The sequence below is a fragment of the Andrena cerasifolii genome, chromosome 3, assembly GCF_050908995.1.
Source record: "Andrena cerasifolii isolate SP2316 chromosome 3, iyAndCera1_principal, whole genome shotgun sequence".
NCBI classification, from domain to species: Eukaryota; Metazoa; Arthropoda; class Insecta; order Hymenoptera; family Andrenidae; genus Andrena; species Andrena cerasifolii.
Genome location: NC_135120.1, coordinates 5,595,156 through 5,611,491, shown reverse-complemented (window position 1 = coordinate 5,611,491; position 16,336 = coordinate 5,595,156). Strand labels below are relative to the sequence as shown.

Below are 16,336 nucleotides of genomic sequence, written 5' to 3'. Positions count from 1 at the left end.
TTACAGCCAGTGTTACCAACCCTATGGATTTTTCCGTAGATCTACGGATTTTTTAGTTTATCTACGGATCTACGGATTATGAACTGAAATCTAGGGTAGATGTCCCGATTACCGTGCTTTGACGCCGACTTGCTCGCGAAGGAATTAATTACTGACTTCTCTTAGGGCGGTATTCTCAGGCGCTACTTATTCTTAAGCATGCGGCATCCTCTACTAACCTAGTAGCTAGTAAAGGATGCCGAATGCTTAAGAATTTGCTTAAGAATAAGTAGCGACTGAGAATACTGCCCTTACTTCAATTTTGCTTGGTGAAAATTTATATTGGTGTTTTGAACTTTTCTCTTTATTAAGGCATTTTTTTCGGGTTGAAAATGTTAATTTTTCATATTTTCTTTAATTGAAATAAAAATACACGTTTTGTTCCCAATTACCGTGGGCTGAAAAATGCATTGTCCCTATTCCCGTGCCCTTTTTTGAATAGCGTTCCCGCGGTTAGGTTGTGTCTTTGAACTTTGAACTGTTCAAAACATTTTTTTGCTCTACGAGAGGTGTTTTTATGTAATTTTAATCTGACCTTTTCATTACAAAAGCAAAATATGCAAATATAAATTTCTGTTCACCTATTCTGGGAAACGAAAGTAGGGTTAGGTTTAGCAGTTACAGAGGGAGCCAGTGGGATACGAGGGGCGCGGTAATAGGGACAAGCATTAAATTCTTGTCCCAATTGCGGGATTCACTTTAAAAATACGAAAACGTTTCAAAGGTGCTCATTTTGTTATTTTTTCATAAAATTCGAACCTTTTATGATATAATAAACACTTTACATAAGTGCAAATCATGATAATTATCAATTTATTCACTTCTGTAAAGTACGTGTTACTTACCGTTTCCGGTAAGGATTTAGGTATATAAATCCATCGAAATCTTCATATGCATTTTTGAAATTTTTTTTACTATGCTTTAATTGTTTAAAAATACAACCTTCTCGTTTGTAACACATACATTAATAGTTTAATTTAATTTAAAAAAAATTCCTAATATATTTATGCGAGTTTTTTTGTACAGCTACTTTAAACATAAAGGCACGGTAATTGGAACATCTACCCTACGGATTTTTTACCTTAAATTATTTAGTACTATTAATATGTATAATTTTAAAACTAAGGTAATTCGAAATTGATAAAACAAAATATTCTGATTCTGATTAAAGAAATCATTTACTGTTTAATTTGACCCATTGATTTTACGATCCAACCAGCAATTTACTGCGGGTCGCTAAATTCCACTTCACTACGGGCGGTATTCTCAGTCGCTACTTATTCTTAAGCAAATGCTTAAGCATTCGGCATCCTTTACTAGCTACTAGGTTAGTAGAGGATGCCGCATGCTTAAGCATTTGCTTAAGAATATGTAGCGACTGAGAATACCGCCCTATGCGTCAAAACGGCTTCCCTTCGGAAATTTGGCAACGTTGCATGTCACTAGGGGTGCATTCCACTTGCACCATGGAAATAACGTGCGCAGTGGGCGATTTTGGTGCAAGTGGAACGCACCCTAGGCATAACTCAGCGGTTTTAGTGACATGCAACGTTGCCAAATTTCCGAATTAGTAAAAGTCGATTTACTTTTGCACGTGAACTTTTTTTCGTAATTTGTGAAATTTTGTTGTGACAATAATTTTTTTGGGCGGATTCCACTTACGCCCAAATCGCCCGCAACGCCCATAGTTTTCGTTTAAAAAATTATGGAAATCTCCTGAAATATGGAAAAGAAATCTGTGAAAAAGCTATTATCGGAAAATACAGGTTTTAAAATATAAATTACGATTCGAAAACAGGAACATATAATTTATGATATGCATTTTATTACAAGAACGGAAAATTCCTATGGTCGTGAACACGGGCGATTTGGGCGTAAGTGGAATTCGCTCTTTGAGGATGTTATGGGAGGGTCGAAATATAAGATTTCTAGGAAGGACGGTTTCCATGAACAAGGGAATTAACTTCTTTCATAGATGTAATAATTAACACTTATGGGGGTGAATTCCAGTTACGCCCAAATCGTTCGTGAGTTTCATTAGTGTAGTTTTCCCTATACGCGACTGGACGCATCGTCAAAATTTTCAAAGTCGATTTTCTCGAAAATGAAGCGAAATATCAACAAATTTTATTCATTTTTCTCGACTTATTTACTTGTTTCAAGTAAAAAAGAAAGAGTAACTTTTTTTCATATCGCGCTTCATTTTCGAGAAAATCGACTTTGAAATTTTTGACGCTGCGTCTAGTCGGGTACAGGAAAACATAGTTTAATAAAAATCACGAGCGATTTGGACGTAAGTGGAATTCGCCCTGAATAAAATCCGTAGATCGACGGATTTTTCAAAGGGGGATCTACGGAATTCTACGGAATGTTGAACTTTTCTCTGTTTTCAAAAATCCGAGTTGGCAACACTGACTACAGCTGACATTTTTCAGGAAATGGCGTCCTTTAAGAAGATAAATACCAAGGTATTTGCGAGGCCGGGATCGGAATTAACCCCGGATAATATATATTGGAAAAAGTACACCGTAAGTATGCTGTAACGGCGAAAATGACACGAATATTATTATGCCCGTACCGTATCGATTAATAAATAGTATCCACGTGTGTGTGACATAACCTAACAAACAATACTTAAAATTCAGCAGCGAAGTATTATTATCTGTCGTTTACTCAACAGCCACCCGTCTTAGTCAAGGAATTTGGGCCAATCGATTATATAGATTTCTCACCCGTCGAACCGCATAACTTCGCTGTCACTTGCTCGGTGAGAGTGCAAGTCTACAATCCAATTACGAAACTAGTCACGAAAAATCTTAGCAGATTCAAGGAAGCCGCGTACGGTGGCTCCTTTCGCAGCGATGGCAAATTACTTTGCGCCGGTGGAGAGGAAGCAGTCGTTCGACTTTTCGATGTCAATACGAAAAGTCTGCTTCGAATTTTCTCGGGTCACAAAGCTGCTGTACACAGAACATTTTTCACCGCCGATAATCATCATATCGTTTCGTTTTCCGACGACAAGACTGCGATAGTCTGGGACATACCTAGCGAAAAGCAAATCGCACTTTTCAACGAACATTCGGATTATATCAGGGCCGGCGCGGTCAGCCCGATCTCCAAGGATATATTGTTATCCGGAGGTTACGACAAACAGATATACATGTACGATACTAGGACAAAGAAAAGAATTCTCAATGTAAGCCACGAAGCTCCTGTTGAGAGTTTAGTGTTCTTACCATCCGGTGGAATATTTTTGTCGGCAGGTATACCACTTTAAACTGCATTCTAGGAACAGTTCAATGTTATTGTAATATTAGTGTAATTATGTTTTATAATTACGAAAAAGGTGGAACGGAAATTAGAGTATGGGATGCACTTGCTGGTGGCAGGTTACTCGCAAAGATTACCCAACATCATAAGACCGTAACTTGCCTGAAAATAGCTTCGAACGGTCACAGAATTTTGTCCGGTTCGTTAGACAGACATGTGAAAATTTATGATTCTGGAACGTATAAAACTGTCCATTCCTTGGACTATCCGAATTCAGTTCTTAGCATAGGAATCAGCGTAAGACATTCGGCTGTACTTCCGAAAGGGACCGGTGGCCGATCGAGATGAAACTTGATGGGTATTACGAGGGGTGCGGAAAGACCCTAAATATACAATTTTAGCTTCGGCAATTAATGCGTTCAAAAGATACAGGGGTAATTGTGCATAAAAGGGTAGACCTTAACGATTTTTTTAAAATCATTTTACCGCGGTCCCCCCTCTTAACAACATTTCTGTTTACTTATACCGACACAACGCATTCCACTTTCCACATTGTCCCGGGTATTAGTATTGGTTGGGGCTAGATTAGTGCGGGGGGCGCGTAAAGCATGGTAGAGCTATTCTCTTTAAAATTACAGCATTTGTCGATAACCTTGCAAAAACAAAGTATGCTGAATTTCAACGGCCTATGTCAAATAGTTTTCGAAATATTTAATGTTAAAGTTTCGAAAATTCAAACAATCGGCTGACGCGTCATCACTTAAACTGTAATATCTCGGTCGTTTTTAAAGATAATGCCACCATCTTGGGTTCATTTTAAAGCTGAAGGAATGTTTTCTCAAACCGTATATAGAATATTTTGTTTATTGTTAATAAACTTAACAGTAATCGATGTCAGTTTCAAATTGCGATTTGACATTGATCACACCCACGGTCCGGCTTGAAAAATATACCATTCGATTCATTAAGTCTTCGACTAATAAATGCATGTTTTAAAAAAGTGGAGAGATTTTGGGAACAGTTAACAATAAAATAAAACTTACGATAGTGCACACCGCTTGGAACTGCACGGATCCCATGGTCAGTCCGCACGCATGCGTTTCCCAAACAATATATAATAGCCTAGCGTAGGAAAGTATTTATATACGATGGGTTAGAACAAATTTTTCTTTCAGTGTTTTCGGTATTCTCCAGAAAATTAGTAAGAATATCTGCTATCTACTATGGCTAATCTTTTATATGGTGAGCAGATATTCCTATTATTTTTCTCGAGAATACCGAAAACACAGAAAGAAAAATTTGTTTTAACCCATCTTATATAAATACTTTCCTACGCTAGGCTATTGTTTTGAAAACGCGTGCGTGCGGACTGACCATGGGATCTGTGCAGTTCCAAGCGGTGTGCATTATCGTAAGTTTTATTTTTTTGTTAACTGTTCCCAAAATCTCTCCACTTTTTTGAAAAAGGCATTTATTAGTTGCAGACTTAACGAATCGAATGGTATTTTTTTCAAGCCGGACCGTGGGTGGGAACAACGTCAAATGCTGTAATTTTGAAGAGAATCGGTGAAACTAAATTTTTCACCTATTCGTTTTGACGTGGAATAGTGCAGTAGCGTACCGACGTGAGTTTCGCGATGCTAAAAATGAGACTGTGGTTACAAAATATTAAAAATAAAAAATAGCAGGACGGGAGGGTTCCCGGGTAGGAGGGGGGCCTGCACCAACGTCCAAAAAAAATTTTCAAAAAAAAATTAACAATAATTTTTTATTAATATTTCGGAAACTAATAAATACCCAGAGCTACAATTTTAGATTTAGGGTCCACACCCCCTCCCCACCCCAGAGTTGGGCATTAGTCTAATAAATTTTTATTCGACTACATTTTTATTCGAATGAACTCGAATAAAAATTTCGAATAAAGTGAAGTTATTCGAGAATAACGAATAAATTTTTAGTCGACTAAATTTTTAGTCCTTATTAGTTATTCGAAGGACCGCCGTGACGAATAAGCGGGGGTCAGAACCCGAGCCGCTCCGGCACGTGTCCCGAGGCCCGAGGCCTCCGGCCGGGCCGACGGGAGGGGGGGGGGGGGGTATCATGAGGCAAGGGAACACTTTTTGAGTGTACCTACTCGAGCCGAAGCGGTTTATTCGTGACGCTTAGTCGCCACGGCGGTCCTTCGAATAACGAATAACGACTAAAAATTTACGGCAAATTCCACTTATGCCCAAATCGCCCGTGCTTTTCATTAAGCTAGGTTTCCCTAAAGGCAACGTCAAGAATTTCAAAGTCGATTTTCTCGAAACTGAAGCGCGATATGAAAAAAAGTTACTCTTCCTTTTCGATTTATAACAAGTAAATAAGTCGAGAAAAAGGTATAAAATTTTTTTGATATTGCGCTTCATTTACGAGAAAATCGACTTTGAAATTCTCGATGATGCGTCCAGTCGCGTATAAGGATATCTACCCTAATGAAACTCTCGGGCGATTTGGGCGTAAGTGGAATTCGCCCTTAGTCGAATACAAATTTAGTCGACTTAAAATTTATTCGTTATTCTCGAATAACTTCATTGTATTCGAAATTTTTATTCGAAGGTTAGTCGAAGAACAATGTAGTCGAATAATGCCCAACGCCGCCCCACCCGTTCCCCCAAACCTCATCTCGATCTGCCACCGGTCCCTTTCGGAATAATATCCCATTATTCTTATATTACAATATTTTTAATAATACTTTTCAATACGGAACATAATTTTCTAATTTCAGTCGAATGATGAAACAATAGTAGCCGGCATGGTGGACGGTTTGATTTCTGTGAGAAGAAGAGAAGAGGATGCAAAAAATGAAAAGCCACGGCGTAAAAAAGTATCTTATAAGCATTCTGGTAGAAATTTACACACACCAAATGTAGATATCATTGTGCACGAAGAAATGAAAGAAATAATGTCTAAACACGACACCTATTTAAGGAAATTCCAATATTCTAAAGCTTTAGACTGTGTATTGATGAGCTATGTAGTGACCAAAGCACCGAACGTTACGGTTGCTCTGATGCAGGAACTTATCAGACGGCAAGGCTTGAAACAAGCCCTTGGGGGTAGAGATGGCAAGGCTCTTGTAAATATTCTGAAATTTTTGAACAAACATGTAGGAAGCGTTCGATTTGGAAGAGTACTATTACACGTAGCCAATGTTCTAATGGGTATGTCGCGAACGTCTTTCTTTTTCCATCGATAATTTCTTAAGAGTATTTTAACAATGATCATTGCATAATAGATGTCTATGAAGATCATTTGGACGACCTAGCAGCGGAACCACGAAAAATGTTTACGATGTTAGCGTCGAAATTGGAAGAAGAGGAGAACTTAATATTAGCATTATCTGAATTGCAAGGAAAGTTGCACATGATACTATCTGCGGCAGAAACTGTGCCCCCCGCACCAGTGAAAGACAATCAAGTTCTGGAACCTTCGAGTGCTGCTCAAAAGAGTTTAATTTTGAGTATAGCATGAGTATAACGTATTTTACCATCTCATTGTGTATCATAGAAAAGTCTGTACATATTTCTCATATATTTTAATAAAATTGGTAGGTATATTGTATGTGTAGTAGTTTAATATTGCGCATCGAAGGAGTCCAAAAACTCTTCGGATTGATTCGCGGAACCTCGGGCTACTTCGCGGGCAGTTGGGTCGGTTCGCGGTGTCGAGCGGATTGGCAGAGCGATTCTCCACGTGTTCAGAACACACGTGTGTACCCGAGTTAACGACTAATTCGGGTCGATATTACAATAGCCAACTACGTATTAACCACGCACACTATATATAGATATTTTGTTATTAAGCCTTACTATATATGTTATACTAGCGTGGCTCTTATTTTCGACTTTTGAATTTTCTTCCGGGCACTCTTCAGAACAGTTCCAAATAATTAAAAAGAATCCGTGTAAGTTTGAGCTCGATCAGATAACGGGAAAAGGTGCTACCCCTGGGCCCTTAAACATTTAAATCATTATTTAACAGCGCGCGAAGTCGATTTTATATAATATCCTCCAAGTTATTGATTAAATACAAAAATATGTCGAACAAAAGTTGTAGATCCGGACAAGGAGCATCTTTTATGTTCTATTACTTTTTCTCGTGCGACAAACGGTTTTCGAAAAAAGTCCGAAAAACTAAAAAAAAACTTTTCCTCAAATTTTGAAAATTTAAATGCTTCTAAAACACTTTTTATTTATGAAGGCGAACAAAAAAAATGGAATTTTTATTGTAGAGGACTATTTTTTAAATACTCAAGGGGGAGGGGCATTGTACCGAAATATGCAAAAAAGATCAATTTTTTTCTTATTCTCAGTATTTCATATGTCATGAATGTTTCCTAAAAATTTGGGACCGAAATTCACAAAAATATCGAAGCTATAGAGTCTCATATTTCGATATTTTTGCGAAGATATAGAGTCTATATCTTCGTTATTTTTGCGAATTTCGGTTCCAAATTTTCAGGAAACATTGATGACATCAAACATTGAAAATAAAATTTTTTTAATCTTTTTCGCATATTTCGGTATATGCCCCCCCTCTTGAATATTTAAAAAATAGTCCTCGAAAATAAAAATTCCATTTTTTTTGTTCGCCTTCCTAACTAAAAAATGTTCTAGAAGCATTTAAACTGTCAAAGTTTGAGGAAAATTTTTTTTTTTTAGTTTTTCGTACTTTTTTCGAAAACCGTTTGTCGCACGAGAAAAAGTAATAGAACATAAAAGATGCTCCTTTTCCGGATTTACAACTTTTGTTTGACATATTTTTGTATTTAATCAATAACTTGGAGGATATTATATAAAATCGCCTTCGCGCGCTGTTAAATAATGATTTAAATGTTTAAGGGCCCAGGAGCACCCTTTCCCGTTATCCGATCGAGCTCAAACTTTACACCGATTTTTTTTTAATTATTTGGAACTATTCTGGAGGGTGTCCCGAAGAAAATCTTAAAAAAAATTACCAAGAGTAAATAAGAATCATTCTAATATACACTTTTGTTCATTAAAGCGTCTGAATCGTTAGATACTAAAGACGAATGAAAGTATTTAAAACGCAGATAGTTTTGTCATTTTTGTTAAATCATATTAATAATACACAGGGTTCACTGCAATTAATCGCTGTGAACGCTGATAATACATTCCATGCAGACTGTTTATGTTCATACAATATAAATTAATACAGTGTGTATCAAATATCGCTTCTTTCTATAAGCTATAATCTATTAATTATGTGTTATCGATTTACTTCATGAAATTTCTTTTTTGAGACATTTTTGCCAAGCAGCGGAGGATGGTTTATCAGGCATTACCCATCCAACTGGAATTGCTGATGCATCGCTGTTGGGATTTATATATTTATCCCAGGCAGTTCTAAAAACAAATTAGTAATTTTAATATAATTAATATCAACAATAACTTCACGACAAACAAATACTATCCCGACATTAATGCCATACTGACCGTATTGTAATAAAATTAGCTAAGTCTGTATTATATTGATCAGACATCAATAGTCTTTTTCCAAATAATACATTTTCCCACTCGTCGAAGAGACTTTTCTTCTGTTTTTCAATTCTTTCCTCGTTATCAGTCTTTAACATTAATTTCAAACCCTGTTCCTCTATGGAATACTCGCGATCAAGCGTTGACCACTGTTCTATTAACTTTGCTGCGCATAGGAATTATTTCTGTTAATCTAATTTCAAGAATGTTTATCAGGGATAAAATAAGACGGTACCTATTATATTATTAAATGCTTTATCTGCTGCCGAAGATAAATGCTCCCCTCGTGCTCGGGCAATATTGGCCTTGACGTTCCGCAGATTTCGTAATTCCAGTAATAACCCAAGATATTTCCTCGCGTCGCTTCGCTTTCCTCTGACATCGGACAAAATCATGTCGGCATCTTTGCGTAAATTTTCCTCTTGCTTTTCCTTTTCTATTACAGCCTGTTCCTTTCTAATCCACGAATCAATCTGTGCATGCATTCTTGCTCTCCTTTCCATTCTCATTACTTTCTCGCCCCTCCATTGCTCTCTTTTAATTTTCTCTCTCAATCTCTTTCTCTTTCGTCTTTCTAAATTCTTCTTCAACTGCTTGAAAAAATTCCGATCTTTAATAGGCTCCAATAACTTAACAATTTCATCTTTCGCCGTATTACAAATATTCATTTTCTCTCGCCACTCTTCTTCCGTCATGTTCCGATCGTCTTTAATCTCCGCGCAAATTATTTTTAATTTTTCATTCAATTTATGCGCCGACATTATGGCATCTTTGGCAATTGCAATTTTAGACTTTTTACATATACTTTCCTGGTTATTTGCGTGGTCGGCTTGACCAACTTCTGAAACGAAATTTTCAATATTTTCTTCATCGACTTGTCGTTCTTCTGCCGTCCTTATCGGTGTGGTATTCTTACTAGCGTTGTTAAAACTCGCTCCGAACGGATAAACATAACTCTGATGTACATCCGTATTGCAATTTGCATTGTACGTGGATTGATCGATTGGTTGATACATATTATAACGTGGGTCTCCACAGTTCTGTGTAGACGCTTCTAAAGAACTTTGATCAGTAAACATTGTAAGTTGAAATTAAACAGTTAATTCTGCGAAATAAAGAATGCCTTAATACTATCGTTTTCTTTATGCGTTAATTGATTATTTTAATTTGTTTACAGCTAGATGAATATATAGTTCTTTCATAACTTATAGCAATATCTTAATCGGAGTAATAGGCCTCAGTTTTTAACACATCTCCATTACCTCCCCCTCGTTAGGAAGTTCAGTTTCAGCCTCTTTCAACACTTCCTCCGCTTCGATGTATTCGTCAATTTCTTTTAAATCTTGTTCCGTACACAAGATGCCCTTAAGTTCCTCGAATGCCTTTACAAGTCGCCGTTGACAATCTGGCACCATCATAAGAGATTCTTGAAGTACTTCTTCTTGTTTCATTATATGGTAAGCATCTTCACCTGCAATGAAATTAAAAGTAACATGAAATTTATCATCTTTCAAAGTCATCGGGATAATTCAAACTTTTCTGTTGTAGCATTTTGTGCATTGAACTCGATTCAGCAAAAAATTCGGCAGCATTCAGGTTTTTTTTTTCTCAGTGAATACAACGAATAACAATGTCAAACTTTTTTTTCATTTATTAATCTACTTATAATGTTTACGGAACAATTTTTTAAATACACTTTTAATTGTGTTTTTTCAATGTTATCTGGAGTTCAAAATCGCGCCTTTGAAAAGACGGCGGGAGGGATTTCTGCTCACAGACTCATCTGAAATTAAAAAACCAAGCTGATTCTTAATCATTATGAGCACCTCTATCGCAGGTGCCAGAATTAGCCACATAAGTCAAAATTTAACAAAATTGCGCGCATTCAAACTTCAGGTAAGAATGGAAAATTTTGAGACTTGAAGTTTAAATGCGCGCAATTTTGTTAAATTTTGACTTACGTGGCTAATTCCGGCACCTGCGATAGAGGTGCTCATAATGATTAAGAATCAGTTTGGTTTTTTTGTTTCAGATGAGTCTGTGAGCTGAAACCACTCCCATCGTCTTTTCAAAGGCGCGATTTTGAACTCCAGATAAGATTGAAAAAACACAATTAAAAGTGTATTTAAAAGATTGTTCCGTATATATTACAAGTAGCTTAATAAATGAAAAAAAAAGTTTGGCATTGTTATTCATTGTATTCACTGGAAAAAAATCCTGAATGTGGCCGAATTTTGCGGCGCAATTACCAGAATGGCCCCTTAAGGCAGGGTTTCCCAAAGTTTTTCTGCAATGGAACACTTCGCAAACCCGTAAATATCAACGGAACTCTTAGCTTATTTTTTAGGTTAGGTAATTCCTACTAGTCAAAATTGAAAAAAAATGTTATTAAAACACATTATTTATTTCGTAATTATTTTTAAATATAAACATAAAAATATGAATAAATAAAGAACTTAATGACTTTGATGAAAAGCTCTCGAAATTGTCGCGGAACAGTTTGGGAAACCCTGCTTCAACCTTTAGAGGGCCGGGCTGGCCGCTATAGTGGCTACCTAAGAATTTGGATGGTTTGCCAAGCAATTTTGGTGGTATATATGCATAAATTTTAAGTAAATAAAATTTACAATTTCAATGAAAAAAATCCCGGCCCCCAAAAGGTTAAGGATCAAGATATACAAAAATTAACTTTTTTAACATTTCACACAGCTATTGAAAGGATCGAATATAAAAGGGAGACATGCTACTGATCGCATCTTTCGAAGTATTCTCACCCTGTTCCCTTAATTTTTGTATCCATGCACGTTGCAGTCCTGCTTCTTTCTCATACATGAACTTTTCTCTCGCGAGACGCTTCACTACTCCAGTCTTAATTTTTAGAGTTCTTATGCGAGGATCAGACATTGTTTTAATTTAAAATATTTTACCTCGTTCGCAGAAAATGAAGTGCTCACTGATTAAAGAAGTTTATCCGTATAAGGTAAGATGAGTAGCTAGAAACGCCGTCGAAGAGAATTCTCGCGACATATAGGTCATTGTTGCGAGTTCCGATTCTCGCTCTAGCGGCGTTCGACACAAACTTTAGAAGCGCGAAGTTCAAAACGGAACATACGAGTGTAATAGGAAAGGGAAACAAAGCGAAGTTCGCACAAGCCCGAGGGGTTTGAAAATAGTTAGAGATTCTTTAATGAGAAAACTTCAAGATTATAAATTAATCAATACCCGCTTGGAAACGGGTGTTTGAATAAATGAACTGCACTTTGATCCCTTCTCCTAGATGTAATTCCAGAGCAATGTTGTTAAACGCTTGATTCTAAAAATCAATAACTGTGAAGGAAATAGATTCACCAATGAGCATTTAGTTAGTAAATGTTTTATTGGCTCTATTTTATCTTGTAAAGAACAAAAGATGTAAAAGCGTTTGCGTTTGAAAGGTCACTTGAACCCCGAGAGCGATAGTGAACGGACGTGAAATTATAAACCTAGCGAAATTCTTATTTGTATTGTTTAAATTCATTGAGTTCATTAAATTTATTAATTGTTTGTGTTCAAATAGTTTCCTTACATTATTATTTTATATCTAAGAATTTGCGTTCAGGGAGCAGAACGCCTTAGCGTTCCACGGACGTTGTCCCGCGCCTGATTTCCCCACCAGAAGGCTACTATTTCCCCTAAGGCCACGCAACATCATACCGATTTGTAGCTGGGAACTTGTAGTACCGCGTTAAGTTATGTTCTCATGACTCATAACTTACCACTCACAATCAGTCAGAATGTCGATTATTTGAATCGATCGTTCACTTTAAACTCAATACTTTCTAGAGTCTAAAATGGAAGAAAAGATTTCTTTGGAAAAGCCATAAAACTTCTACTAAATATGTGTATGTCTTCGAAAAATTCGCCAGGAATGCGCAAGGAAGATCCAAATAGCATCTCAGCGGCGGAACATTTAATGTCTTCTTTAAAACAAGTGCGAAGGCCTAACAGTACCAAAGGTAACTTATCCACCCAATCAGTACCAGAACCAACGCATATAATAGCGGATTTCAAGGATCGGTGCCACCTTTCAATAATACCATTGGACTGAGGATGGTAAGCTGTTGTACGAGTTTTAGCACAACCTAAGAAATTAGCAAGGCTTTTAAATAATTCACCTTCAAACTGACGACCTTGATCCGTAGTGATGATCACAGGAACACCGAACCTTGATACCCAAACATTTAAAAGGGCAGAAACCACAGTATCAGCAGTAATATCCTTAATCGGAACTGCTTCAGGCCATCTACTAAACCTATCAATCAAGGTAAGGCAATATCTCTTACCTTTGACTTCAGGTAATGGGCCAATAATGTCTAAATGAACTTGATAAAATCTTTGATTGAGCACCATGATCTTTTCTGGACTTAGCTTAGTATGTCTTTGGATTTTGCTACGCTGACATTGCAAGCATGTCCTAGCCCAATAGTTAATTTCCTTGCACATTCCTGGCCATACAAATTTCTCTTGGACTTGGTGCTTGGTAGCCCTACCACTAGGATGTGACAAACCATGCACCACGTCAAAAATTTTTTGTCTCAAAGACTTAGGAATATATGGTCTAATCCTACCATAACGCACATCGCAAAATAAAGGAAATTTGGTTCCTGATAAATTAAATTCTCGAAGTTCTAAAACTGAAGGACCTTTGAGGATTTCTTTCAACTCTTCGTCAGAACTCTGTTCAGAGGCCAACTCATCAGTAGAGATAATGACTGGTAAATTAATCTCTTCGATTCTAGAGAGAGCATCGGCCACAGTGTTTTGCTCACCCGAAATATGACGGATATCGGTTGAAAACTGAGCAATAAAATCTAACTGTCTAGCCTGACGAGGTGAAGCCTTATTTAAAGTTTGTTTAAAAGCATACATAAGTGGTTTGTGATCCGAAAAAATAACAATTTCACGACCTTGAATTAAATCCTTAAAATACTTAACGCTTTCAAAAATAGCTAACAATTTTCTATCATAAGTACTATATTTTCTTTCAGTAACGCTAATTTTCTTCGAGAAAAACGCAAGTGGTTGTACATCACCTCCGCAAGACTGTTCCAATGCCGCACCTACAGCAAAGTCAGACGCGTCCGTCTTCAAAAACAGCTTAGCGGAGTCAACAGGATGAGCCAACAACGTCGCATTAGAGAGCTCCTGTTTACAGCTCACAAAAGCTTCGGTAGCTTCAGCGGTCCAAGGTACAGGACGCTTGTCATTCTTCCTGCTATCCTTAATGAAGTGATTCCATAAAGCTTGACTTTTAGCTGCATTCTTAAGATGCCTTCTATAATAGTTAATTAAACCTAAAAATCTTCGTAACTGAACGATGGTTTTTGGTCTTTCCAACTCAACGATTGCCTTAACTTTACCCGGAAGCGGCTGAGTACCCTTTGCCGATACAAGATGACCCAAAAATTCAATTTCTTTAACTCCGAAAACACATTTCGAATGATTGATACACAACCCAGCATTATCCAAGCACTCAAATAATTTACGCAAATGACTTAAGTGCTCCTGTTCATTCTGGGAAGCGATTAAAATATCGTCTAAATAAACGAAACAAAAGTCTAAATTCAGCGTAACCTGGTTAATCATCCTTTGGAAAGTCTGAGCAGCATTCTTCAAACCAAAAGGCATGGCAACAAACTCAAACAGGCCAAAAGGAGTAGTAACAGCAGTTTTGGGTATATCATCTTTTTGAACGGGAATCTGATAATAAGCTTTCAGTAAATCAATTTTTGAAAAAATTGTCTTACCGTGAAGTCCCAAAGTGAAATCATGTATGTGCGGCAAAGGATACTTATCCGGAACCGTCGCCGCGTTAAGACCGCGATAATCGCCGCAAGGTCTCCAAACTCCGGGTTCTTTCTTAGGAGCCATATGTAAAGGAGAAGCCCAAGGACTACTTGAAGGACGACAAATGCCCAACTCCAGTAAATGTTGAAATTCTGTCCTCGCAATCTTCAACTTCTCTGGTGTGAGTCGTCTTGGTTTACCAACTACTGGAGGTCCCTGGGTAACGATATGGTGTTCAATTCCATGGCCAGATACTTGAGGTATTCTAATCGGCTTCGTCAAATGAGGAAATTCAGCTAAAAGTCGTTGGTAAGAGGACACGGGAATTATAATAGAGATAGTGGAATGCTTGGCATTACACATAAATCCTTTTGAAGAAATTCTTGTAACTTTGTCCAATAAACGTTTCCCTTGAATATCGACTAAAATGCCGTAATGATTTAACAAATCAGCTCCCAAAATAGGTCTGGTCACATCAGCCACGGTGAAATACCATTTAAATGATCTTCGAAAACCAAGATCCAATTCCATAAATTTTTGACCAAAAGAAGGAATCACCGTCCCCTTTGCCGCAAAAAGTTGAAATGAAGATGGTTGAAACGTCTCACGGAAACGACGGGGCAAAATTGAAATGTCTGAACCAGTATCAACTAAGAATTGAAGTCTAGAAATTCTATCAGTTACATGGAGCCTAGGAGAAATTAATCTTCCATCGCAGGGGGCTCCGGATTGCGACGGTTGGTGGCGTTTCCCGACGCCTCAAAAGACTGACTCTTCTGACACGGTGAAACACATCTGTGTGCTTTCTGGCCGTAGACTCGGTGATAAAAACATAGATTATTTTGATTTTCACGGCTCTTACTTCTAGGACGGAACGATTTCCTGGACCGAAACGGCGATCTTCTTCGAAAACCCAAACGAGCGACTTGTCGAGATAATTGCTCAACTTGTTGTGTTAAACGTTGAATTACCGTATCTTGAAGCTCACCAACTCTCGTCTCAGCGACTTCGGACTGCACTGATAACTCCCAAGCCTTATCTGCGGCAACGGCTAATTTATCCAAACTGGACCCTTCTAGAACTACTAATAATTCACGTAGACGGTTAGGAATACGCTGCATCCAAAGAGTTTTTAAAAGCCCTTCAGTCGCATTTAAACCTGCTAAGTTACGCATTTCACGTAATAATACCGAAGGTTTCTTGGATCCTAACTCCACGCCGCTCAAAACTCTTAGGAGCTGTTTCTCTTGTGATTCAGCCAGACGTTGGATTAAAGTTCTTTTAAGGATTAAATACTTATCCTGACCTGGAGGATTTTCCAAAATATCGGAGACTACAGTCATAGTCGATTCGTCCAAATGTCTGATCACAGCGCTGTATTTAACTTCTTCGGAGCGAATCCGATAAGCCGTGAATTCGCTCTCCAGCTGGACAAACTATAAGGCCGGTTTATTCCTCCAAAATGTTGGAAGGCGAACGTTCCGGAACTCAGCAGCAAAAATTTCTTGGCGATTTTGTTCTTCAGCAACCTCATGAGAAATAGGAGGACCAGGAAAGAGACTACTTCTAGTTTCTTCGAAGAGGCTTCCGGAAATTTGAGGGGTCAGCATATCAGAACGATCTCCATCGTTGGAACTCACGTGGGGTGGAGAATGTAACAC

General features: G+C 37.6%; 3 protein-coding genes and 1 long non-coding RNA gene across 4 annotated transcripts in view; 1 reads left to right on the top strand and 3 right to left on the bottom strand.

Annotated features, from left to right (window-relative positions):
- LOC143367117 (uncharacterized) overlaps positions 1–16,336 on the bottom strand; it is a 136,665-nt gene that overhangs the window by 47,092 nt on the left and 73,237 nt on the right. The gene's annotated exons all lie outside the window — the stretch shown is intronic.
- On the top strand, positions 2,475–6,912 carry LOC143367003 (U3 small nucleolar RNA-associated protein 15 homolog). The gene is made up of 5 exons (XM_076808588.1): positions 2,475–2,567; positions 2,720–3,302; positions 3,386–3,606; positions 6,077–6,512; positions 6,587–6,912. The coding sequence occupies exons 1-5, from the start codon at positions 2,478–2,480 to the stop codon at positions 6,820–6,822; spliced, it is 1,566 nt and encodes a 521-aa protein (XP_076664703.1). The 5' UTR covers positions 2,475–2,477; the 3' UTR covers positions 6,823–6,912.
- Positions 8,488–9,928, bottom strand: LOC143367019 (uncharacterized). The gene is made up of 3 exons (XM_076808613.1): positions 9,085–9,928; positions 8,808–9,015; positions 8,488–8,717 (listed from the first exon to the last, which is right to left on the bottom strand). Exons 1-3 carry the CDS (start codon positions 9,926–9,928, stop codon positions 8,594–8,596), a joined length of 1,176 nt encoding a protein of 391 aa, XP_076664728.1. The 3' UTR covers positions 8,488–8,593.
- On the bottom strand, positions 10,094–11,885 carry LOC143367061 (tubulin-specific chaperone A-like). The gene is made up of 2 exons (XM_076808682.1): positions 11,624–11,885; positions 10,094–10,320 (listed from the first exon to the last, which is right to left on the bottom strand). The coding sequence occupies exons 1-2, from the start codon at positions 11,751–11,753 to the stop codon at positions 10,094–10,096; spliced, it is 357 nt and encodes a 118-aa protein (XP_076664797.1). The 5' UTR covers positions 11,754–11,885.

Excerpts from the sequence above, each read along its gene's own strand:
- LOC143367003 (XM_076808588.1), top strand. The coding sequence starts at position 2,478 with ATGGCGTCCTTTAAGAAGATAAATACCAAGGTATTTGCGAGGCCGGGA. Across the intron at positions 3,607-6,076 it reads TTCTTAGCATAGGAATCAGC|TCGAATGATGAAACAATAGT; the intron begins GTAAGACATTCG and ends TTCTAATTTCAG. Across the intron at positions 6,513-6,586 it reads CGTAGCCAATGTTCTAATGG|ATGTCTATGAAGATCATTTG; the intron begins GTATGTCGCGAA and ends ATTGCATAATAG.
- LOC143367019 (XM_076808613.1), bottom strand. The coding sequence starts at position 9,928 with ATGTTTACTGATCAAAGTTCTTTAGAAGCGTCTACACAGAACTGTGGA. Across the intron at positions 9,016-9,084 it reads AGCATTTAATAATATAATAG|CAAAGTTAATAGAACAGTGG; the intron begins GTACCGTCTTAT and ends TCCTATGCGCAG. Across the intron at positions 8,718-8,807 it reads GCTAATTTTATTACAATACG|AACTGCCTGGGATAAATATA; the intron begins GTCAGTATGGCA and ends ATTTGTTTTTAG.
- LOC143367061 (XM_076808682.1), bottom strand. The coding sequence starts at position 11,753 with ATGTCTGATCCTCGCATAAGAACTCTAAAAATTAAGACTGGAGTAGTG. Across the intron at positions 10,321-11,623 it reads ACAAAAATTAAGGGAACAGG|GTGAAGATGCTTACCATATA; the intron begins GTGAGAATACTT and ends ATTTCATTGCAG.